This window comes from Gossypium hirsutum, chromosome D08 (genome assembly GCF_007990345.1).
Source record: "Gossypium hirsutum isolate 1008001.06 chromosome D08, Gossypium_hirsutum_v2.1, whole genome shotgun sequence".
Classification (NCBI taxonomy): Eukaryota; Viridiplantae; Streptophyta; class Magnoliopsida; order Malvales; family Malvaceae; genus Gossypium; species Gossypium hirsutum.
The window spans coordinates 65,171,640-65,197,618 of NC_053444.1; the positions used below are offsets into that span (position 1 = coordinate 65,171,640).

Below are 25,979 nucleotides of genomic sequence, written 5' to 3' on the forward strand. Positions count from 1 at the left end.
TTTCTTTCACAATTTCACTTTGTATCAAAGGCGAGTCAATCGCATTGATGGGGTTGGAGGGTGAGGAAGGAACTTGTGTGACAAAAAGGGAGGATGTAGAGCACATAGCATGGAGATATTTTGCCACTTTGTTTGTTACGTAGGGTCGGAATGATTTGTCTCACATACTTTCTGAGGTGAAAAGATATATCATTAGCGAGATGAACGCTTTGTTGAGTTCAAATTATTGCATAGAGGAGGTTACTGATGCAGATAGAAGTATGCATCCAACCAAAGCTTAAGGTGGTAATGGTTTCTTTGCAGTTTTTTTATCAAAAGTTTTGGCTTATCGAGAATTATTATTTTTTGATGCTAATTATGAAACCTTTTTGGAGAATTTTAATCACACCAACATTCCTAAAATCTCATTACATGAGAAGAAATGGACATACCCTAGCTACGACTATTTTCTTTGTAATGATCCATTTTCAGTAAATAGGAATAGTGGTTTTGTAACCACAAATCCGAGCTAGAAAAAAAATTATTTTAATATTATAGTATGGTCTATATTATGATAGGAATGTTACATGAAAATTTTGATAATAAAATTTTATTGATTATATGGTAAAATTTATTTAAATGGATTAAATAAAAAAATACATTTTCGGGACTCCGTTCCGGTAAATTGGATTCGTAAATATTTATTATAAATATTAACGAAGTTAGTTGTGTGTCTAATTATGTTTTGACTAGGTGAATTTGATTTAATTAGAAGTAATTAGGAAAAAGGGATTAGATTGAAATAAGTGTGAAAGTTTAATTATAAATTAAAGAAAGTAAAAAGGACTAAATAGGTAAATATACCATTGCTATAAATTTAGGCGGTTTAACATTGAAATATCTAAGATATTTTTTAATTTAAAATATATATTATATTATACTTACTTAATTAATAAATATATTATTTTATTACATAATATAATATAATATAATATTATTATATATATATATAAAACAAAAGAAATAATAGAAAGAATAAAGAAACAGAATCGAAACAGGGGAGAAAGAAAGAAAGAAAAAGTAAAGAAGAAATTTAGGGTTTTTAAGGTTCAATTTCAAATTGGTAAGTCAAATTAAGTCATTTTCTTGAAATTTTTGAGTTTTTATGATTTTAGAACAAAATACTATTAGGTATATTTTGAAATTTTGAAAGTTAGTAGAATTTTTTTATGTAGTTTATATTGAATTAGTGGATGAATTAGAGATTGAATTGATGGAAATTCAAATTAGGATTGGGAAAAGGATTAAATTGTGAAATAAGTTATAAGTTTAATATAATGAGAACTAAATTGTAAGAAATTCGAAATTAGGGTTTATTAGTGAAAATTTGAGAGTTAAGTTAAGTTATAATTAGAATTTAAGTAAAAATAAGGTATAGATTATGATAGAAATAGAAATAATTTTAGTTATGAATTAAATTGAAATATGAGCTAAGGTAAGAAATTATGTTATCATATATGTTTATTTTTATTGAATAATATAGGAAAGTCATTTGATTGTTTGTTTTCTAATATATAAATGTTATATGTTTTATATGAAATTGAAGAGAAATAAAAGAAATGAGAGGACCTAATTGAAGAAAAAGAAAAAGAGAAGGCTAAGGAGTGAAGGAAGACATCATCTCAACCTTTTTGTTGTAAGTACTACAAGATTATTTTTTTAAATTATTTTATTTAAATGTCTATATTATAGTATAGAATTATTTAGAAATAAAATAAAATAAAGTAAAATAAAAGATTATGGAACTATGAAATTTGTAAAGAAAATTATAGATGGAAAATATAAGATGGTATAATGTTTGAACATTAAGTAAATGTTGTGACAAAAGTATATATATGTGAAAATGGTGTGATAATTGTGAATTGTGAAATGTGCACTAAATTGTAATGATGGAGAAATGAGAAATCTTTTTCGAAATTATTCTATAAAGTATTTAAATGTATGAAATTCAGTTTTAATGCCCAAGTAGATGGAATTTAGAACTACTAGGATATTAGTGGCATGCCATTAAGGAACTTTAGTGCGCTCTCGGATTATTAGCACGTTGGTGCTCTCTGATATTTAGTACTTCAGTGCTCTCTGTTTAGCACATATGTGCTCTTTGTATAGCACTTTAGTGCTCTCTGTTCATTAGTGCATAATAATGCACCTCTGTATTTGTTCCGTATATTCGGTGTGCTCTATAAAATCTACTTTGGGCTAAGATTATGATTTGTGGACAAAAGCGAATCATTAATGTGTTAAGGTAAGTTTTATGAAGTTTATATGCGTTTAATTTTAACGCATAGGTACAGTTTGACTCGAAGAGGTAAAGTTAGATTAGAAGATCTCTCATCTCATCACATCCTCAAGTGCTTCAAAAATAGGTACCATATTTTGAATTAAAATGGCATGTACATAGGCAGTCAGTTATGTTCCCATGTATTAGGAACTAAAATGTAAACTCTTGAACTTCTATCTATTTTGAGGTACTTGAAATATTTTGGTATATATATAAAATGAATTAATGAAACTATACGTATGTTTGCAAATATGGTTGGTAAGTTAAAATACTATGTATAAATGTTTTAATTAAACAATATCTAGCCATAACCGTTCTGGCACCAAATGTAATAGTCTTATACCGGGTCTGTACGATTAGACCAGGTATAGTGTTGTTACATTTATTGGTATCAGAGCCTAGATTTTCTAAACTCTTGGGTCAAGAATGAGTCTATCTGTACATGCGATTTTATGTATTGATGTGATGAGATGAGGTTTAATTATTTAATTGTATAATTTGTGAATATTGTAGAAATTTAAAGATGTCAAATAGATCTCATGAAGAGTCAAAAAATGAAGTTGAGAGTAGGGCGCTAAACTTTGATAGGGAAAGAAATCAACAGAGAGCCCAAGCTCGAAGTGAATCGATAAACTTAGGGGATGATAGGGAGCCTGAATTAGAAGAAAGAACTCAAACCGAAATTGAGCCGATATCGCCTAGAGAAGAAATTCCAATTGCAGCTTTGTTACAAACAATGAATCAGTTATTGCAGCAAGTTTTAAGAACTAATAATGTTCCACCTGTTCCACCACCATCTTCTTCTCCTGCTGTTCCACGCCCACTATCATTTATAACTAGTCATCGATCTGCCTTAGAGAGAATAAGAAAATATAGAGCTAAAGAGTTTAAAAGAAAGAAAGATGATGATCCAGTTGAGGCTGAAGAATGGTTAGAAAATAGTCAAAGAATATTTGAAGAATTGCAGTGTACAGGGGATGAAAAGTTGAAATGTGCAGTATTTTTATTAAAGGGTGAGGCTTATCAATGGTGGACTACTGTCATGAATATTCATCTTGCAGAAAATATTAATTAGAATTCCTTTGCGTCTGAATTTAGAAAGAAATATGTGAGTTAACTTTATCTGGAGAAGAAGAAAAGAGAATTTTTGGATTTGAAGCAAAATAACATGTCTGTTACTGAATACGAACGTGAATTTATCAGATTAAGTAAATATGCTAAGGAATTAATAGCAGATGAAGCAGATATGTGCAGGAGATTTGAGTGGGGATTGAATGAAGAAATTTATGTTCCTCTTATATTATTACATCTACAAGAATTTCCTATATTGGTTGATAGAGCACAACGACTAGAAGAAGGGTTAGCTCGTTCAAAAGAGAAAAGTTTTCGGAAGAGACTAGTAACTAGTTCCGCACCACCACCGTCTTAAAAAATAGTGAGGGATTCTAGAGGTTATAAATACACTTCTCCTATTGTTGAGCAAAGATCTAGAAGTCAGACAATACAAACTCAGCAGGCGACTTCTATAGATAGTACTGGGGGTTTCAGAAGAAAACCAACATTGCCATTATGTGAGTATTGTGGAAGATATCATTGGGGAGGATGTCGACTAAATTCTCGAGCTTGTTTTCGATGTGGATCGAGAGATCATTTGATCAGAGATTGTCCAAAAATGTCAGAAAGTGTTACAAAACAGTCTGTGAGAGATAGCTCAGTTCCACAAAGAGGTAGACGACCTGGAATTTCTGATGACACTCGTAGTGGTACAAGATCGGTGAGAGAAACAGTTAGATCTGAAGCATAGGCACCTGCCAGGACGTATGCCATTCGTGCCAGAGAAGATGCTGCTGCACCAGATGTCATTACTGGTACATTTTCTTTACTTGATACTGATATTACTACTTTGATTGATCTTGGTTCTACACATTTATACATATGTACAAAGTTAGTGTCTGTTAAAAATTTACCTATTGAATTTACTGGATTTGCGGTTAAAGTTTCAAATCCCTTGGGCCTGCATGTTATAGTGGATAAAATTTGTAAAAATTGTCCACTGATGGTAAATGGTCATTGTTTTCTAGCTGACTTGATGCTATTGCCTTTTGATGAATTTGATATGGTTTTGGGGATGGATTGGCTAACTTAACATGATGCAGTAGTGAATTGTAAACAGAAGTACATTGTAATAAAATGTCAAAATGGTGAATTGCTTCGGGTTGAATCTGATAAATTAGATGGGTTGCCTGATGTGATTTTAGTCATGACAGCGTTGAGGTATGTCAGAAAAGGGTGTAATGCATATCTTACTTATGTATTGGACACAAAAGTATCCGAGTTAAAAATTCAGTCAGTGCCAGTTGTGTGTGAATTTCCTGATGTGTTTCCAGAAGAATTACCTGGGTTACCACCAGAAAGAGAGGTAGAATTTTCTATAGATTTAGTTCTGGGAACAACTCTGATCTCTATAGCACCTTACAGAATGACTCCTACTGAGTTGAAAGAGTTGAAATCACAGTTGCAAGAACTTACTGATAGGGGTTTTGCTCGACCTAGCCACTCGCCTTGGGGTGTGCCAGTTCTATTTGTGAAAAAGAAAGACGGAACCTTAAGATTATGTATTGATTACCGACAGCTCAATAAAGTTACAGTAAAGAATAAATACCCATTGCCTCGGATTGATGACTTGTTTTATCAGCTGAAGGGTGCCACCGTATTGTCAAAGATTGATCTTCGATTGGGTTACTATCAGTTACGAGTAAAGGAGCCTGATGTACCGAAGATAGCTTTTAGAACCAGGTATGGGCACTATGAGTTCCTTGTGATGCTGTTTGGACTGACAAATGCTCCTGTTGTATTCATGGACCTGATGAACAGAATATTTAGACCGTACTTAGACAGGTTTGTGGTAGTATTTATTGATGATATTCTGGTTTATTCTCGAGATGAAAATAAGCATGCAGACCATTTGAGAATTGTATTGCAAACTTTGCATGCAAAGCAGCTGTATGCTAAATTTAGTAAATGTGAGTTTTGGCTTCGGGAAGTTGGGTTTCTTAGACATATTGTTTCTGCTGAAGGCATCAGGGTAGGCCCTAGTAAAATTTTAGCTATTGTCACTTGGAATCCGCCGAAGAATGTATCTGAAATCAGAAGTTTTCTGGGATTAGCTGGATATTATCGGAGATTTGTACAGGGATTTTCTATGATAGCTTCTCCGATGACACGTCTATTGCAGAAAGATGTAAAGTTCGAGTGGACTGATGAATGTCAGCAGAGCTTTGACAGATTGAAAGATCTATTGACGAAAGCATCTGTTCTAGTACAACATGAACTGGGTAAGGAATTTGTTATTTACAGTGATGCCTCATTAAATGGTTTAGGTTGTGTTTTGATACAAGAAGATAAAATAATAGCCTATGCTTCAAGACAACTAAAACCACATGAAAAGAATTACCTGGTACATGATCTTGAATTAGCAGCTATTGTGTTTGCATTAAAAATATGGCGACACTACTTGTATGGTGAAAAATGTCATATCTATACTGATTATAAAAGTTTAAAGTATTTGATGACACAGAAAGATTTGAACTTGAGATAGTGCAGGTGGCTCGAATTGTTAAATGATTAGGATCTGGTTATTGACTATCATCCAGGTAAGGCTAATGTAGTTGTTGATGCTTTAAGCCGAAAACCTCTATTTGCTTTACGAACTATGAATACTCAGCTGTCATTGTCTGATGATGGTACACTTATAGCTGAACTAAAAGCTAAATCAATGTTTCTACAGCAAATCTGTGAAGCTCAGAAAAATGATGATGAATTACAGGCTAAACGGGTACAATGTGAGCCAGGTGATGATTCAGAATTTTAGATTGAGACTGATGGTTGTTTATTATTCAGAGGCAGAGTATGTGTACTGAAGGATTCAAAGCTTATATAGAAGATTTTACATGAGGCACACAGTGGTATTATGTCCGTACATCTGGGAAGTAATAAAATGTATAATGATTTAAAGAAGATGTACTGGTGGCAAGGTATGAAACATGGTATTTCTGAGTTTGTATCAAGATGTCTGATATGTCAACAGGTCAAAGCAGAACATTAGGTACCCTCGGGATTACTCCAGCCAATTACTATACCAGAGTGGAAATGGGAAAGAATTACTATGGATTTTGTGTCGGGATTACCATTATCACCGAAGAAGAAAGATGTCATTTGGGTGATAGTTGATTGATTAACAAAGTCAGCGCACTTCATTCCGGTACGTATAGATTATTCTTTAGATAAATTGGCTGAATTGTACATATCTGAGATTGTCAGGTTACATGGAGTGTCAATCTCCATTATCTCTGATAGAGATCCCCGATTTACATCTCGTTTCTGGGAAAAGTTACAAGCAGCTCTGGGTATTTAGTAGCATTTCAGTACTACATTTCATCCTCAGACAGATGGCCAATCTGAACGTGTAATTCAGGTATTAGAGGATATGCTTCGATGTTGTGTACTAGAGTTTGAAGGTAATTGGGAAAGGTATTTGCCTTTGATTGAGTTTGCCTACAATAATAGTTATCAGTCCAGTATTAAAATGGCACCGTATGAGGCTTTGTATGGTCGAAAATGTAAAACACCATTATATTGGACTGAACTCAGTGAGAAAAAGATATTTGGAGTTGATTTGGTTCGAGAAACCAAAGAAAAAGTAAAGGTGATTCGAGATAGTTTGAAAGCAACTTCTGATCGACAAAAGTCATATGCCGATCTTAAAAGGAATGAGATAGAATTTCAAGTTGGTGATAAAGTATTCTTGAAAGTATCGCCTTGGAAAAAAATTCCTTCGGTTTGGTCGTAAAGGTAAATTGAGCCTACGGTTCATTGGCCCATATGAGATTACTGAATGGATTGGATCTGTTACATACTGATTAGCTTTGCCTCCAGAACTTGATAAAATTTATAATGTTTTCCATGTATCCATGTTACGGCGGCATCGGTCATATCCTTCACATGTTATTTCTCCGGCAGAGATTGAGATTCATCCCGATATGACTTACAGTGAAGAACCGATTAAAATTTTGGCACGGGAGACAAAAGAATTAAGAAACAAAAAGATAGATCTAGTGAAAGTTCTTTGGAAATGACACAGAATTGAAGAGGCTACTTGAGAACCGGAGGAGCAATGAGGAAACAATACCCAAACCTCTTTACTGGTAAGATTTTTGAGGACGAAAATCCTTAAGGGGGAAGAGTTGTAATGACCCACTTTCAGTAAATAGGAATAGTGGTTTCGTAACCACAAATCCGAGCTAGAAAGAAAATTTATTTTAATATTGTGGTATGGTCTATATTATGATAGGAAGATTGCATGAAAATTTTGATAATAAAATTTTATTGATTATACGGTAAAATTTATTTAAACGGATTAAATAAAAAAATGCATTTCCGGGACACCGTTCCGGTAAATCGGATTCGTAAATATTTATTATAAATATTTACAAAGTTAGTTGTGTGTCTAATTATGTTTTGACTAGGTGAATTTGATTTAATTAGAAGTAATTAGGAAAAAAAAGGATTAGATTGAAAGAAGTGTGAAAGTTTAATTATAAATTAAAGAAAGTAAAAAGGACTAAATAGGTAAATATACCATTGTTATAAATTTAGGCGGTTTAACATTGAAAAATCTAAGATATTTTTTAATTTAAAATATATATTATATTATATTTACTTAATTCATAAGTATGTTATTTTATTATATAATATAATATAATATAATATAATATTATTATATATATAAAACAAAAGAAATAATAAAAAGAATAAAGAAACAGAATCGAAATAAAGGAGAAACAGGGGAGAAAGAAAGAAAGAAAAAGTAAAGAAGAAATTTAGGGTTTTTAAGTGTAACACCCCCTACCCGTATCCATTGTCGGAATAGGGCACGAGACATTACCGGAGTTTACTGAACATTTTCAATAATTCTGAATCATTTATTATTCATATTCTGAAAATAATCATAATGTCTCCCTATTGGGCTCTCGAAGCCCAAAACATTTATTAGGAACCTACTGAGATTAAATCGGAAGCCTAGGGAATTTTTCGCAGAATCCTAAATATATATATAGATTTTAAATTTGTTTTATTTCCAAATTAGGTGCAGGGTTCATACAGGTGTATCACATAACAAATCTTTTCATAAGAAATTGCATAGCTGAAATCTTTACACTATTTCATAAGTTCAATTATATTTTCATCTAAGGACTTACCATTCTAATGCACCTTATAATTAAACATATTACCGTTCAACAGTAATTTGGCACTTGCCTAAACTTCAAGCAACAACATTGGTTAGTGTACTTTAATATTGACAAACTTATTTTCTCGCCATGTCTCACTTAAATTTATTACTATTCTTAATATACATAATTTTTCTTGTATCAAGTATCAAAGATAATCTCATATTTACATGTCATGATACATATCATTTTCTTATTGTTTCTTCTTAAATATAAATTATTCAATTCATTATGACAATATTTCATGTACCATAAATTTTTTATAAGTTCAATGTATATTTATTCCAGTAGCAGTTCATAATATTGAATGTGCATAATTATCGGGCAAGTTTCACATACATGTATTTTCCATGTCATATTTTAGTATATCAAATAATTATCATTTCTATGTATTTCAAGTTTAATTTCATGATTTTATGTACTTATCATTTTTTATTTTTATCCCGTTGAATTTTTCGAAATTTCGATGGATTTTCAAGGGTACATTTTAGTGTACAAATTCGGGTCCGTCAATTCATATTCATGTGCGCACATTTTTCAATTCAGAGAGCACGCTCCCGCGAACCTCATTTCTTACAGCGGGATTACCAGTCCAGGCTAAATCCCCTGCTAGAGAGCACAATCCCGCGAACCTCATTTCTTACAGCGGGATTATCGGTCCAGGCTAAATCCCTTACAACGACAATTACTCTAATGACATGGATCTAAATTACCAGTCCAGGCTAAATTCAGACCCTAATTCGGATTACCTGTCCGGGCTAAATCCATTTTCCACATATTCTTCGGGAGGGCTATATCAAGATCACCCGTCTGGGCTAGATCTTTTTCACACATATTCTTCGGGAGGGCTATATCAGGATAGGATCACCTGTCCGGGCTAGATCCTTTTTACCGTCAATTCCTTTTCAGAGATCCATCGAATTTTCCTTCCATTCAACCGAGATTTTTTTCTTTTTATCAAATATATCAATGTTTCATAAATGACATACATTTCAAGCATCTAAGAATATAATTCAAGTTACATGAACTTATCGGGCTAAATTACAGAAATATCAAAATTTAGGGACATTTTGGTAATTTTTCATTTTTCTCGAATTTCCACCCAAATCTTGATCTAAATTAATATTTCATTCAATTTATTAATTTAAATGATAAAACAATTCATTTCATGCAGTTTGGTCATTTTTGACATTTTTACAAAATTACCCCTTAAAATTTTACTTTTATTCAATTTAGTCCCTGAACCTAAAACATGTAAATTAGCTATTTTAAAATAAACTCATATTAGCTGAATATTCAAATATATTATTTTTCCTCCTCCTCAACTCCATTCCACATACTTGATATATATATTACCACTATTTACTTGTTTACTCATAACAAGCTGTTCACTTGAGTTAAAGTCACTAAATTAATTATATCTTAAGGTACAGAACTCCGAATTGAGATCCGTAAATTTTCTCTGAAACTAGACTCACATATATTATTACCATAAAATTTTCATAATTTTTAGTTAAGCCAATAAGTACGGTTTATTCTTTAAATTCATCCCTGTTCTGCTGTCTGACAGTTTTGACCATTCTTCACTAAAAATTAATTATCTCCTTGTACAAGATGTGGATGATGTTCTCATTTGTTCATTTTTTAAATAGACTTATTAAGGATTCTAATCATATAAATTGTAACTCATAATAATTTTTTTTACAATTTTTAATGATTTTCTAAAGTTAGAATAGGGGAACCCGAATTCATTCTAACATTGTCTCACAAAATTTATTATATCTCATAATTTACAATTCCATTGATTACACCGTTTCTTCTATGAGAAACTAGAATCAATAATATTTAATTTCATATTTTTATCATCCTATAATTCAATTTCCATGATTTATGGTGATTTTCCAAAGTTAACCTACTGTTTCTGTCCAAAACTGTTTTAGTGCAAAATGTTGATTACTAAATTTATAACACCCTTATTCCCTTTCTCTATAGTATTTCCCATCAATTTCTCTTATTTTTCTTCACTAACATATCAAGAACATAGAACCTTATATAATAAAACCCTACATTAACATCAATTTCATACTTTTTCAATAATATCAAACTCAAAAGTATATTGAAATCTTGATGTTCTTATGGAATGGTTATCTATATATGCTTTCCTCATTTACATGAAAACTTTTTAGGTCAATATAATTTAGCTTCAACATCACTTATAAATATTTGGATGTTTATGAAGCAACATTAATTTTGAACAGATAAATTATTTAATTTTTTTTCATAAGTATAATTTATCAAAACACTATAGTATATTTTTCATTTTTTTAACATTATAAAATTTTATGTTTCAAGTAACATTTTTTTAACAAATATGAGAATATAAGTTCGAACTTTTAAGAAACGCATTTGTTGAGAGAATTTTATCTTGACACTAGTTTGGATTGCATTAAAACTAGAAAAAGGAAAGTAAAATCTTTTCTAGACCTGATTATGGATTGGGCTGGGTTGATGTAAAATTTTAGGTCTGATTTTTAGGCTTGAGCTGGGCTTGAAAAATGAGCCTAAAATTTTGCCCAAGCTCGACTCAAATTAAAAATGTTAAACTCGAGCTCGACCAGTCCCTATTATTTTTTAGATTATTTTTTATATAAAAATTTAAAAAATATAATACATAAAATACACTAAAAACATTAAAAAAAAGTTTAGGCTGATTTGGACCAAAATGAGCCAAAAAATCCTCATTCTTTGAATTAATATTTATTAATAAGATTACTCATTCTTTAATTTAATTGTTTTTTAATTAAAATGTTGATTAAAACATTAAATTTTAAATATAACAGCCAAATGACAATTCACGTGTACTTTATACTATTTTTGATGAACTCTTTTATAATTTTCTTGAATTTTGAATTTAATAATTTAATCCCTATTTCCATTTAAAAAAAACAAGTTCTATCTAACACCTAAATTTAGCTTAAAAAAACAAAAGTGAAATTGATAAAATGTTTAGCCAAAAGAAAGCCTGAACATAACCGGCAAAACCCGGTAAATCTCTCGGTATAACCGGGTAAAGGAGTGAACGTTTATAAATAGGGATGTTAGGGTACAAAAGGGCAACACGATTGAACCACCGCCTCTCTCTTTCTCCTTATAAACCAATCTCAAAAAATCTCAATCATCAAAGCAAAAACGAGACAGACCCTCTTTAAATCCAAATCCAAATCCTTTTCTCTTCACATATATATTATCTCGAACAATCGAATACCTATAAAAGACACTCCTTTCAAAATTTCTCCCTCTTTTCTCCTCTCAATTTTGCCTCCTGTTTTGCTGATTTACATCTTAAATCTTGTAATTTATGTCTTCTGTTCTTTTAAAACGGTGTTGAATTTGATTTGATACGAGATAAACCAGATCTTTTTTGTTCCGGGTTTTCGAAGTTTGCTGATTTATCCTTGCCCTAATTGTTTTTAGTAGAAGGGTTGGATCGGTAAGATTTGTGAAAAAATAGATCTAGGTTTGTTTGTGTTTTGGATAGTTGGAGAAAACCCATAGTTATTTTAGCGGTGAATTTGGGCTTTTCTTTGGGGGGTATTTTTGGTGAGGAACAAAAGAGAGAATGGCAGAACAAGGTGGCTTGGAAGGGAGCCAACCTGTGGACCTTTCCAAGCACCCATCTGGCATTGTTCCCACTCTTCAGTAAGTCTCCTTTTTGCCTTTCTTGTATCTGATTCTTGTTTACTTTTCCCCCCTTTATGTGTATAAAGTTTGCAGATTTGTTGAAGAGTTCTTCTAGGAAGACCTTTTAGGTCCATTTTGTACATTGGTTGACAATTAAGTCATTAGGATAAAAAAGGTGTCTTACGTATATAAGCCTTTCAGAGGTGATATTTTAAGTTGAATAGGATTTTATTTGGATGCCCTGAGTTTGTGGGTGGCCTGGCCTTCTAGGTTTTGGAGACAGGTATCAATTGCGTGTACCATGTTTTGAAGACGATGAGATGTTTGCCAATAGGTGCTTCTTGTGATGGATTAATTTAAGGAATTTATTTTGGGTGGTGGGCTTTGATTTTATTGTGAAAGGGGAAGAGGGAATTTGGGAGTATGATACATGGGCTTGTGGAATTATTTATAAGATGAATAGTCAATGTTTATATGTCAAATATGATTGTAAGCTTTGTCGGCTTTGCTGTGAATGAAATTTAGCTAATTTGGTTTAACCATATATTCAAATTGAGTCTTGTTGGAATGTGGAATCAAATAGAATGAATTACAAGGGGGCTTCACTTATATTAAGCCTTGGTTGCGAGTTTTGAAAATTCGACTTGAAGTTTTGCATATGAGCATATATGTTTTCTATGCTTGTCATTGTAATGGTTCTCTGATAAAAGTGTAAATCCATATTTTCCAAAAATATTTTCTATTATAAATTTAAAAAAATATTTCCTAAATAAATAAATAAACTTGAAACTGTGCCCCTAATCCTTTATAGATTGACTGTGGTTAAAATATGGAAATCTTAGTATTAAGTCTTATGTTGTTTCTAGGAACATTGTGTCAACTGTGAACCTAGATTGCAAGCTTGACCTTAAACAAATTGCACTGCAAGCTCGAAATGCAGAATACAATCCCAAGGTATGCCTGGGATGGTTAAATTCTAGCTATATCTTCTTTTTCTTTTTTTGTTTGCGCAGCTTCAGATTCTGCTGCTGTATCCGGTTCTAACCTTCTAGTTTATAAAATAACGCCACAGCGTTTTGCTGCTGTCATTATGAGAATCAGGGAACCGAAAACAACAGCTTTGATTTTTGCCTCTGGGAAGATGGTATTTCCTTCGTTTTTGGGAATTACATTCATATGCATTTACTTGGTTGTTGCGTTTAGTGTCAAAATCCTTTATTAAAAAACTGGTGCTTGAGCCCAAGCATGTTGTCATTGTTCAGTTATTGATTTACTTAAACGGTTTTCTCTGGTTCTTCAGGTCTGCACTGGTGCTAAAAGTGAACAGCAGTCTAAACTGGCTGCAAGGAAGGTAAAGTATTTTTCATTCTTTTGTTGAGTGTGTTGTAGGCCAATTAGCTCTGTGATTATTATTCTTATCGTTAAGATAGGCGGATGTGGCTATGAAGTTGCCTATAACTGACATTATTTTTGTTCCTTCAGTATGCCAGAATTATTCAGAAGCTTGGGTTTCCTGCTAAGTTTAAGGTATTTCAGCTATTTCTTTTCTTTCCTCATTAAAAACTAGCTCATGAAATTGCTTGTATGGGCTAATATCTTCCCCTTTCATAGTGTTTTGCCTGATTGTTTAAACCATTGTTTTGATGTGATTGGGCAGGACTTCAAAATCCAGAACATTGTTGGGTCCTGTGATGTTAAATTTCCCATCAGACTTGAAGGCCTTGCATACTCCCATGGTGCTTTTTCAAGTGTAAGTGGCAATCATTTTTATGGGTTTGGCTCCCATCCATTACTTCTATGACCATTATTATCTACTACTTTTGTGCCCTGCACATTTAAATGGTGATGATTAGTGTATTGGAGAGGACCCTAATCCCATTTTCACTGAGTCTTATGCTTACTTAAGAACAGTGGAAATGCATGTCTTGCATGTGGCGTTTTGGGTTCTCATTTATGAGTGGCCCAATTGCCTCTGCCCTTATCCATGTGTGTATGCCTTGGATTTTCCCCCTGTGAATTCCTTGAATTTCAGCCTTATGTTATAAGTTGAAGCTGAGCTTTCATTTGGTTACTGAACAGCCTTGAAATGATGAAGATAAGTTTTGGTCTCCAATTCTTAGATTTTTAGTTCTTTTCCTGTATGAGTTCGAGATTATTAAATGGTTTTGCTTATTTGATGTTAAGACTTGTTTGTTTGGGTCAATGATTGGGACTTAATTTTTATGCTGTTTTAATGCACAGTATGAACCAGAACTGTTTCCAGGTCTGATTTATCGAATGAAACAACCGAAGATTGTGCTTCTTATTTTTGTGTCAGGGAAGATTGTGATCACTGGAGCGAAGGTGATTATGTTCTGGCTGCTGTTCATCTCTTATGCATTCTGTCTCCAATGGAATTACTAATTTTCTTCTCTTTGTCCAAATGTTTCAGGTGAGAGATGAAACATACACAGCCTTTGAGAATATATATCCCGTCCTGACGGAGTTCAGGAAGAACCAACAATGGTAGGAAGCTATATACTCTATCTCCCTCCCTCAGAATAATGTTTTTCAACCCCATTTATGACCGAAATTCAACTTACTTGCAGATATACCACCGTTGAAATCGACTTTGAGTCGGTTATGGGATTTGCAAGTGTGAATATATAAGGAAATGAGGACTTTGGCAATGGGTTATCATCATATGACATCTTCATTTTCGTGGCTTGAATGTATGGTTTATGAATGGGGTGTAATTAGTCATTTGTGGTAGAACTGTGTTGGAGATTTGGCTTTCAATTGAAATGGTCTTTAACTTCATCAAAATTTTGACTTCAAGGACTACTGATTTTTGGCAAAATAATAATGATTTATGTTTACCATCTTTGTGATGTTGGCTTACCCCCCAATAATCCAAAGGGAAAATGAACTCTGCAAAAGTATCAACACCCGAGTTTATCCACAGGATCGAATTCATAGTAATAGGGTAGTTTAATAAAGGGATAATTTTCAGAATTTTGATTTGGTGTATTTATATATATATGTAATTTTGATTCAATTATTAATATTTAAAAATAAATAATTTCTTTATTTTTATATTGTATAAATTTAATAATATGTACATGTAATGTATAAATGTAAATTACTATCAAATTAAAATTGTATAAAATTATATATTATAAATTATCTTTTAATAAATTTAGGCATCAAAAGGATTATAATAATTAACTAGTATTAAATATAAAAGTCTAATATATATTTTTTTTAAAATATAAAAACTTAAATAATATGGTAAAATATTCAAAAATTATAAAGAAAAAAATAAAAAGTTAAAAAAGTAAGGTATAAAAAAAAACTATTTAACCTGAATACTATAACATAAATTATTGGTGTAATCGAGCTGAGTCGAGTTTAAATATTGTCAAGCTCAAGTTTAAGTTCAATTCGAAATTTCAAAGCTTAATATTTTGTTTGAGTTTGATCGAACATCTATTTTTAAGTTCGAGCTTGGCTTGATATATAAACAATTTATCTGGATTCGAGCTTGATTAAGCTCGTTCACCAAGTTTTGTACCCAAGCTCAAACTTGAGCTCAATAGTTAAGTTTAAAATTAATATATATTAGTGGAAATAATGAAATCTAATAATATAAAATTATGAAAAGCTTGATAGGACTCATGAGCCGTTCGAGTCAAGTATTATTAAGCTCGAATTCGACTTGATTGATAGCTTGAGTTTGAGTTTAGTTCGATAATTACCAAATCGAATTTCAAATTTTTTTTGAAGCAAACTCGAATAATTTGCAAACATCAATATCCCATCTGCATCCTAATAAAAACAAGTAACTTATTAGGTTTCACACTCTATTAAATGATAAAAGAATTTAATGCGGATTTATTTTGAATTTCAAAATAATATTATTATTTAATGATTTGATGATATAATTTAGATTTAACCCACAAAATGGAACTTATACTATATCCGTTCTATTATCTTGGTACCTAAACTTTGTTTTTTTAGTCACAATTGGTATTTAAATTACTTCTTTTTTCCAAGTTGATACATGTGTTGGTTAAATTATTAGTGAAGCAGTTAAGTCTATTTAAAAAAAAACTCATAAATTGATACCTAAACTATATTTTATCTCGTAGTTCAGTCATTAGTCAAACCATTAAATCTATTTTAATAAATTAATTAATTAAAAATTTTAGTAATTATTAAAAAGTTCATTAAAAAATAGAGAAAACCAGTTAATTGGTTTAACTATATTTTAGCTTAGTTCTATTGGTTTGTATTGATCCGCGAGTCAACTTGTTCAACCCCTATCTCCAGACCGATTTCCAGCCCAATTGGTCGGTTCAATCCGATTATGAAAACACTAGTTTTGATCAATAAAAAAATCTTTTCAATCTCGTTAGGTTTAGCAAGTAAGCGGTAAAATTCAGAAATAAATTAATCGTCAGCGACTTGACTTTGGGAGGGCTAATTTCGAGCATTGCTAGCATTGCCAGTTATTATAAAAGAGGAAAAAAAAGAAGAGTAATTTACACCAACAGTCACTTAACTTTGGGGTAGCCGACAAAATAGTCACTCAGGTTTTAATTCAGTTACTCAATTTTCGAAAAATAACAAAACAGTCACCACTAATTATTTTCCGTTAAGTCTGTAACGGAGCAACCATTTTTCGTTACAGACTTCCATTTTCCATCCCCCTCTCCTATCCCTCTTCCTCTTCCCCACCATCCCTCCTCCTACTCTTACGATTTCCCTCCTCCCCCCACCGTCCCTTTGCTAACCCTCTTCCTCTACTCTGATTCTTTCCCTCTCCCCTACCATCCCTCCCCCAACTCCGATTCTTTAATAAAGCATCGTTTATCAATATGGATCCTCTTCTCTACTACATAGAGGGAGACAGGCCCCACAACAGCACAACTAACAAAAACTACATCACTCAACACACTATTAAGACCCACTTCACCTGTACTTGTCCCCCAAAATGCAGCTATATTGGTAAAGACATCTGGTGCTCCATTTCCCAGTGGAAGGAGTGAAACCCCAACAATAGTTGGAGGCAACCTAAGCAGATGTGAAAGCTTCTCCAATGAACAATAAAAGTAATCTGCTACCGTGTTACCTAACAGATAAAACAAAGCAGCAAGCCAAACAACCAATACCACATACCCTACTATCCTAAATCCTTCGCAACCATAATAGAAAAACTTAATGTAATCAAAGAATCCATCTGAAGAACATTGGGGATGAGCTTTCAAGAACTCACATGGATTAACAAAACACTTATGATCAAACAATCCATAACAAAAAGCAGGGTTGCTCGAGCTTACGCTCAAATTAATCTCTTGAGCATTCTTATTAGCTAAATTTGATGAATATGCATCAAGTTCACTAATTTTTCTACGAATAACACTAAAATGATCATACCCATTAGTGAAACCAGGTCCTTGAGTCACATAGTTAATAAGCAGAGACGACTAGCAAATTGAGGGTTTCTTAAGAAATCAACCTAGGCATAGAATAGGAAAATCAAAATCAAAGCAAATAATCCATTGAAAATTCCACGAAATCTAGGATTTTTTAAAGCATAGAGACAATGATTTCTCATTGAGAAACTACTCCAAATTTCCTAGAAAGTGGAATTAGACTAGGGTTTTCAGCAAAAGAAGCTATGAAACCCAAGCCCTGGAATTAAGAAGAGAATTTGAATTAATAAATTCAATCACTTACAGATGGCCAAAGTAGCAAACTTAATGATATTTGAGAGGAAGAGAGAGAGAGAGAATTGAAGTAAGGGGAGGGATGGTGGGAGAGAGGGAAAGAATCATATTAGGGGAAAAGGGTTAGCAAAGGGACAGTAGGGAAGAGGGTGAGGGGGATGGAAAATGGAAGTCTGTAACGAAAATGGTCCGTAACGGAAAATGGTTAGTGGTGACTGTTTTGTTATTTTTCGAAAGTTGAGTGATTGAATTGAAACTTGAGTGACTGTTTTGTCAGCTACCCCGAAGTTAAGTGACTATTAGTGTAATTTACCCAAAAAAGAATAGAAAAAATAAAAAAATATTTTTAAACAATTTTTTTAAAGAATATAACAATTTGGTGTAAAATAAATAATCGAAGAATAAACTAATTCATGGGTTAAATTTTTTTTACTGTTAAAATTCATATTCTGATACAAATAAAATCGAAGTCTTTGAACACCTAACATTCAACCTATGTTTCCTTAATTTAATCATCTCTTGTCTTAAACAATACATGATGATAATAAATACATTAAACTTTTCTGTATTGTTTCTATTTGGTCGGATATCCCGAAAGAACATCAATTTTCTTCACCGAAATCCGAGTTGTAATCGAAATGAGATGAGATTTATACCGATCTTCAGCTCCAATTGAGACCATTGAGATCAAACTGTTTGCAATGTTTTTCATCAACGTTTAAATCCAGCTTTGTTGCGAAGTAAGGTAATCTATTGACTGAATCCACCCTTTTGTTTCCTACATCTAAGAAACTATGTTCTTCATTTCTTGCCTGGGAAAAGCCTCCCCGTAATCCGACACTCATCGATAAATCGCTACAGTTTCTATCTGCGAAAAACATTCTTCTTTCGTCATCGTCATCGTTACCCATCGTTTTGTTTTCGGACGATTTCGTTTCAGTTCGATGGTGCATCAATGGATCTTTGTGAGTGTTATAAGTCCTTAAACACATTCCATTATTGTGTATTTCTTGATCTCTCTGTGACCCTTCACATGAAGTTAAACAACTATCCATGGAACAATCGTTGGGTGGATTCGGTTGTGTTTGTTGACAGCATAAACCTCGTAAATCTTTCAAATCCGGGAATGCCGAATTCAGGCATTGGTTTGATACTTTTGATACCAGTTCCGATAGCTGAAGTTTGGCCGCTTCGAGCCCCACCGTGCCTAAATTTTGTCTATGCAGAGTCTCTTGAGCTTTCTCTAGCACGGATTGTAAGTACTTCCCTTGCGCCTCGATACGAAGCTGTAAATACGGCACAACCGAAAACACATTTACGATCGTAATTTAAATCCCTATAGTTAGCTCTAATGTTGTTATTATGTACCTCGAGTTGCTCATGCAGCCTTCTCTGTACTTCGATTTGCATTTGCAGCGCTTCCCCTATTTGTATGCCCCTGGATTAATGAACATCAAAGTCAACATACGTACATACATACATACCAATGGGGGATTTATCAACTTACTTGTTTGCTTGAGGTCCAATACTTAAGCTATTCATCGGCGAGCCGTTCGCTTCAGACATTCTTTTGCCTGCCATTGCAACCGCACCTATATTGATTGAATCCAAATACAATCTTCAGATATGTATGTATGTAATTGAAAACTTGTCGGAAAATTGAAATTAACACTGTGTTCTGACCTATTTTGGTACTGCCATTATTAGTTTGTCCATGGAGATTTTTACTAAGCCTGTATTTCTGCAGTAAAAAAACGAAAGATGTGTCATAATCATCGAACATTCATATTTTCGATCTATGTCTGTAACTCACTATAAGCTTCGAAAACATAAAAAAGATGTGTATGATCGAGATATCAAACCGCCAACAGCCATATTTTCGGTCACGTCATTAATTAAGATAAATATCGACAGTGGAAAGAACCGAAACTGTAAAAATAAACAACCTATGCAAGATGTTTCATAAATTACCTGAAGATGACTTTTGAGATGGTATAAGGTAAGGCCTGGAATTCCCATTAATTTCATTACTGTTTTAGGTGTAGCCTCTACAACAAATATAGAACATAAGAAAATTATACAAGGCGGAGCTAAATTCTCGACCCGTAACGTATGCAATAGTTGAGACATTGGTGTACTTACTGTCGGCTCCTCCAAGCTGATTGACAGCTTCAATGAACCGCTCGTGAAGATCGGGTGTCCATTTCAGTCTCGGCTTGGCATCGGTCGAAAGCATGAGCCCGGAATCTCCATGGCCACCTTGCAAGAACAAATGCCTCTCGTTATGAACCACCATTCTCGAACTAGAGTTAATGTTCTTCCCTTGATGTTGATGGTGGTGGTACATTTCTGGCCTCAAAAAAACAAACCAGTAAGTTCATGCTCCTGCTCATGTTCGGATATATGTCGAAAATACGTATTTATATCGGATATGTGTAAGTTATTACCTGATGATTGTTTGGCTTTGATGAAATTTTGATCTTTGCTAAACAAACTCTTCACCTTCCCTTATGGTCACTTGTTACAAGCGAAAGGTGAGACCCTCCAAGCATGGCTATATAAAGCAACATAAGGGAAGAAAGCATAGAATCTTGGGATTGACACTGATGGAACAACCTGACCCGATCCAATATTCACTCTCAGCTAAAAAAAATAAAATCGTGCCTCTACTTTTTTTCACTGTGAACCATCGTCACATGGTAAAAATAATACAGAAACTTTTATATTAAGAGTTGATTGTAATTTACCTTATTCTACTAAAATAAGTAAATTGTCCATGTACATTAGATTAAAAAATAAATTGATCATTCAGTTAAAAACGGGTATTTATACATCATCATGAGTTACATGTGACATGTGACATGCCACATGTTACTATTTTATTATTTTGTTAGCCATACCAGTTTTTAATAAAAGAAATAGATGAAATTTTTAACAAAAAAAAGATTAATTTCCTCTTTGATCTGTATATGAATTAATTTATCCATTTTTTTAGCAAGAGGGAACAAAATGTAATCCAGCACCTATTACAAAGAACTCCATTCAAATTTACTACACTACTACCCATTCCTAATTATAACAACTGCTTTACAGTTGAATTTAAAAAAATAATATTCGTTACATCTGCAACTACAATAAATGTGATCTAAAACCGGACCATGAAGAGAAGTACATTTTTTTCTTGAAAATAAATTATTAATTTTAGTAGTAGTACTACAATTAGCTTGCATTAGGTACTGGAATTGACGCAAATATTTTATTTTTTTAATTATTTTTTGGTATGTGAGAATTAATATTCGTCCCTACTGGCAAAAGCCAAGAATCTTATTCCAAGGGATTTAATAAAGTTTTGAAGGAATTTTCTGACTTGGGTTAAAGGAATCCACTATCTATCTTTGTTCTTGAGAGACATTCAAAATAAAAGGGCTCCCATGCTCTCTCAACTTAGGCCAAGATTCTTACAACTTTTATGCCTTTGTTCCTTCACCTTGTTGTTTCAACTTGTTTGATATCCAACCTTAGGTGTCTTTTAAAATTCGAAAATTTAACAAATTTAAAGTTCAAATTTCAATATTTACAATTCTATATTTTGATAATATCGAGGATGATTCTTTTGACTGAGGCACTTATAATAAGCTTTGGGGTTTTGTTAAATTTAAGAAAAAAATAGATAGATGAAAATGGAGAAGGGAAAGATGCTCTCTTAGAGATTGTTTGGAAGCAAGGAATAGAACAAAGAATTCATTCCATTTTGTCTCCTTCAATAAGTTTGGTACTTATTCAAGGCCTTTATAGTATTTGTTTGCAAAGAAGCAAAAAAAAAAAAAAAAACCTAAACCATAAGCATCTGTCATGTTAAAAATTTTCGAGTTCGATTCTTTATAATCATTTTTTTAATCGTGCATTTCCGTTAATCATTCATTTATTTTACTAGTGAGATGAATATCAATGATGGATCTAAAGATTAAGTTTTGAGGGTGTCTAATATAAAATTTTCAAAAATTATAGGAATTTAATGAAAATATTTAAAAAAAATTGGGGTCTAATTAAAATATATATATATTTTTTTTGAGATTAATGAAAAATTTTGAGTAACTTCTAGATGATATGTTGTGTGTATAAATATAATTAGAGATCATTGATTTAACACAGAAACTAAAATATCAGAGTGGTTGGCAACTTGAGCTTGACCTTTCTGCTTTTTTTGTGTGTGAGAAATAATATTCTCTTGTATGAATCTCTAACTGTTGTTGATCTTTTTCTCTGTTTGATTACTTTTTTTTTATTATCTTAATTAAGTTAATGGAAAAGGTTTCTTAAACAGAAATGTCAGCTTAAATCAGTGTTAAATATCCATGAATAAACACATGCAATTTCAACTTTATTTCCCTGCATGAATCCACCGTCTGCACGTCCAAAACATGGGGCTTCTTATATATACACACACAATTTAATCAATTTGCATGCAAATTTAATATTTTCGAGTTAGAATAAAAAAAATCACTTGTTAATATTTTTCGTATAGTGTTGTGTTACCTATCTTTTCACCTTCTTATTCTACGCTTGAATTCACATGTACAATGTATTAATTATGTCATTTTAAGTTTTAGTTTAATGTATTGTAATAACGAGGATATAAGTTTAAGCGTGCTTAATCGTGTATTTCTCTTTGATTTAAGAGTTTGAGAGGATTATAAGTAAAACGTATTAATTATGTCATTTGAGGTTCAGTTTAATCTATTGTAATAACCAGGAGAACATAAGTTCAAACGTGCTTAATCATGTATTTTTTTCGATTTAAGAGTTCAAGAGGATTTTAAACAAAAATAGACAATGCATTAAAAATACAAGGGGACGTGGTGATTTTTTTTTTAATTTAGAATATATTTGGGAAAATTAAAATAAATCTGGAGACAACTCATGTATGATTTACGTAATATAGAGTCAAATTAAGACAATCAAAATCTCAGAGTCTAAGCCTTCACCGATAAACTCAAAGTCTCGTTGGTAAAATATGTTGAAATGAACTTAGTAACATGTTGAAACTTAAATATAATAATAAGATTTTTGCTATTAACTTTTTTATACAATTCCTACTACCATCACCTATAATGCTTAAACGTTTAAAATGAAGTATAATATGCGCGCTTAAACAATTTAAACCTAAATAATTCTTGATTATACTTATATCACTGTTAGCATATAATTTGAACCTGAAATATTTAAAAAAAAATAGATTAAAATTTCTGAGGTACGATTCTCTAACACAAGTTTTGTCCTATCATCTAAATCATAATCACGAATATATTGTGAATCATATCACATTTATGGTGATAAAAAAAAGTTATCTCGATCATTAAATTAAGCATTTAAAGGGGGAAAAAAATGGATTTGGTTATCAAAAACCATTGTTGGTGGCATAGTGTAAGTTGCAATGTGTCAAGTGCAAGTTCAATATGCTTATGCTATAATAGCTAGCATTTGCAGTGAGTGATCCAATCATGGCGATAACCTGGAATTATACTATTATGCCTAATTAAAATAAACCCTAAATTATTAAATAAATAAAATAGAATAATATCTACAGCTAATACAGAATAAATTCGTAATATTAAGTTATCAACAACATATCCGCCATATCATGTAAGAACCAACACAATAGATTAATAATTATATATATTTCGAGGAGAGATTTATTTATAATTTTCCATAGTTAAATATTTATGGAAAAATATTTTTATAAAAAAATTTGATTTAAAGATGAAATGAAGATTTAATTAGTTGAATTGGTAATTTTTTTTTAAACAATATGATATTTTGGGTTTGAATTAGAGTTGTTCATAGACTAAGTTAGGCCAAGTAAAAATTTAGGTTCGTTTTTTAGGCCCCGAAAAATGAGTTTAAATTTTTGTCCAAATTTAGCCTGGTTAAAACTTGAACCCGACCCGACTCACTTGTATTAAAATTTTTCATATAATAATAAATTAAATATACCAAAAACATTAAAATAAATGTTTCCCAACAAATAAAAAAAATACTTTAATAAGACTAAAATAAGTACAATTTAGCAAGCAAATACCTCTATAATAATAGCGAAATTAGTAATAAAACAAAAGTTATACAATATCCAAATAATAACAACGAAATAGTAATAATATAATAGCGAAACAATAAAAAAAACAGCAATAATTTGTTACTTTTTCAAATTCAGGCCGAGCCTACATAAAAAAAAAGCTTACATGAGGCTCAACCCGTTTAAAAAATGAGTTTTTTTTATTCAAGCCCATTTTTTGGACTTATATTTTTTACTAAATCCTCCAAACTTTTAAGTTGGGACTCGACCCATAAACAAGTCTAATTTGAATTTTATTAAGTACATTTTCTAGATTTCACATTATTTAAAATGATAAAAATATTTTTAATAATTAATCAACTAAATTAAAATCTGATTGAATAATAACACCAACTCAATAAACTTTTTAAATGTAATACAGATATATGATATGATGATGTCCGAAGACATTATTAGCCTATTGCTAGTTAAAGTGGAGACTTGCGATATATGGGACTTTTAGTCCCGTGTATATTATAGATGGGTTTTGTTAAATTTCTCGTGCGTTATATATTTTTAATTTTATATTGTTTATATATATATAAAATATTCCAAAAAAATAAACAAATTCAATAATATAAGCAAATTAAAATCAAAATCAATTGATTGAGAAATGTGAAGGTAAAGAATATTTTATGCAGTTTGAGAGAATCTATTTCGATGTCTTTGAACAAGTTATTAAAGCAGATGTTGACTGCCTTTCCATGACCCTCAAAAAACGGTTGGTACAATATTTAGAATTTATTTCAACTTTTAAATAATATACTCCTACGTCGACAATGATATCAATATCGACCAAGTTAAGACTCAACCGAAGCAAATGTTATAAGATAACAATGATAATATTTGTTTTTGATATTTAAATGATTTAATAAAGAGAGAGTGGGGAACATGGATTATTAATTTGTTCTTCCTTGTACTTTCATTTCCCTCTTTTCATAGATTCTGTGTTTAAAATTTTTCAATCATAAGCAATACACGTGTAATAATCTTACTGGTAATAAAAATTTTAAATACGATCATGAAACGAATAACATAAATAAAAGCTATAAAATGTTGAACTCAAAATAAAGCCAATGAGTAATATTCTCTTTTTCTTTTTTATTTTATTTTATTAAAGAAAATGAGTAATATTCTCAAAGTGAAGCATTTTTTGGTTATTCTTCTCAACCCAAAGCCACCAAAAATGGGTTCTCCCACTTCGGTGCTTCTCAACATTGATGATTAATGAGGAATTTATATATTTTTGCTAAATCATATTAATTAAATTACATCTAATATCAAGAATATGATTCCATGCAACTTCAAGGGGTTCAACTTAATTAAAACTTTGAAGCCATGAGACTGACATTATACTCCCGCCGCCACCTCTATATATGTTCCATAACAAATTACAAATATTTAATTTTGAATATATTATGGATTTTGTTTGATAAAATTAAGTAGTAAATATAATGAAGATTATTTCTTAGAAAATTTTAATAGAGGGGTAACCTTAACAGTAAGAATTATGATCGAAGAAGAAAGGAGTAAAAAATAGGTCAAGTCTAACGTAGAGTTGTTCATGGATTAGGTTTGTTGCAACACATTAGTAAATTTCAAATCAAAACGAAAAATACATTATAACTTGGGTCCGAATATAAATAAAACTGATTGTCTATTTTGATGCATATATTCTATGCCAATCTGATTTGTTGGGGCAAAGTTGTTGTCTAGGCTTCAATGGTCCAACTGCATCTTCTTTAATTTTGTTTTTGCTTTTTCTTTTGGGGTCCGATTCTAATGTTCCCATCCATCAATTTAAAGAGATTTGCTCTAAAAGGTTTCAATCCCATATTTATATCACTAAGCAAATAAACACAATAACT

General features: G+C 31.7%; 4 protein-coding genes across 4 annotated transcripts; 2 read left to right on the forward strand and 2 right to left on the reverse strand.

Moving 5' to 3' along the window:
* The first annotated feature begins 3,992 nt into the window (after positions 1 to 3,992).
* On the forward strand, positions 3,993 to 6,191 carry LOC121220379 (uncharacterized). The gene is made up of 4 exons (XM_041100078.1): positions 3,993 to 4,094; positions 5,016 to 5,116; positions 5,378 to 5,456; positions 6,045 to 6,191. Exons 1-4 carry the CDS (start codon positions 3,993 to 3,995, stop codon positions 6,189 to 6,191), a joined length of 429 nt encoding a protein of 142 aa, XP_040956012.1.
* Positions 6,192 to 11,711: 5,520 nt separating this feature from the next.
* Positions 11,712 to 15,149, forward strand: LOC107899139 (TATA-box-binding protein). The gene is made up of 9 exons (XM_016824762.2): positions 11,712 to 12,306; positions 13,155 to 13,242; positions 13,361 to 13,432; positions 13,589 to 13,639; positions 13,771 to 13,815; positions 13,946 to 14,038; positions 14,530 to 14,631; positions 14,720 to 14,793; positions 14,877 to 15,149. Coding segments are annotated over exons 1-9 (606 nt in total). The 5' UTR covers positions 11,712 to 12,226; the 3' UTR covers positions 14,878 to 15,149.
* Positions 15,150 to 17,096: 1,947 nt separating this feature from the next.
* LOC107898139 (cation/calcium exchanger 4-like) lies at positions 17,097 to 18,445 on the reverse strand. The gene is made up of 2 exons (XM_041100079.1): positions 18,433 to 18,445; positions 17,097 to 17,725 (listed from the first exon to the last, which is right to left on the reverse strand). The coding sequence occupies exons 1-2, from the start codon at positions 18,443 to 18,445 to the stop codon at positions 17,097 to 17,099; spliced, it is 642 nt and encodes a 213-aa protein (XP_040956013.1).
* LOC107899140 (myb-related protein 2) lies at positions 18,414 to 20,601 on the reverse strand. The gene is made up of 7 exons (XM_041098862.1): positions 20,447 to 20,601; positions 20,142 to 20,348; positions 19,971 to 20,047; positions 19,683 to 19,740; positions 19,507 to 19,591; positions 19,368 to 19,437; positions 18,414 to 19,285 (listed from the first exon to the last, which is right to left on the reverse strand). Exons 2-7 carry the CDS (start codon positions 20,344 to 20,346, stop codon positions 18,662 to 18,664), a joined length of 1,119 nt encoding a protein of 372 aa, XP_040954796.1. The 5' UTR covers positions 20,347 to 20,348; positions 20,447 to 20,601; the 3' UTR covers positions 18,414 to 18,661.
* Between the last annotated feature and the right edge of the window lie 5,378 nt (positions 20,602 to 25,979).

Excerpts from the sequence above, each read along its gene's own strand:
- LOC107899139 (XM_016824762.2), top strand. The coding sequence starts at position 12,227 with ATGGCAGAACAAGGTGGCTTGGAAGGGAGCCAACCTGTGGACCTTTCC. Across the intron at positions 13,243-13,360 it reads ATGCAGAATACAATCCCAAG|CGTTTTGCTGCTGTCATTAT; the intron begins GTATGCCTGGGA and ends ATAACGCCACAG. Across the intron at positions 14,632-14,719 it reads TTGTGATCACTGGAGCGAAG|GTGAGAGATGAAACATACAC; the intron begins GTGATTATGTTC and ends CAAATGTTTCAG.
- LOC107899140 (XM_041098862.1), bottom strand. The coding sequence starts at position 20,346 with ATGTACCACCACCATCAACATCAAGGGAAGAACATTAACTCTAGTTCG. Across the intron at positions 20,048-20,141 it reads TCAGCTTGGAGGAGCCGACA|AGGCTACACCTAAAACAGTA; the intron begins GTAAGTACACCA and ends TATTTGTTGTAG. Across the intron at positions 19,438-19,506 it reads ATTGGACCTCAAGCAAACAA|GGGCATACAAATAGGGGAAG; the intron begins GTAAGTTGATAA and ends TCATTAATCCAG.
- LOC121220379 (XM_041100078.1), top strand. The coding sequence starts at position 3,993 with ATGTCAGAAAGTGTTACAAAACAGTCTGTGAGAGATAGCTCAGTTCCA. Across the intron at positions 5,117-5,377 it reads AAGATAGCTTTTAGAACCAG|ACATATTGTTTCTGCTGAAG; the intron begins GTATGGGCACTA and ends TGGGTTTCTTAG. Across the intron at positions 5,457-6,044 it reads CTTGGAATCCGCCGAAGAAT|CTGTCATTGTCTGATGATGG; the intron begins GTATCTGAAATC and ends ATGAATACTCAG.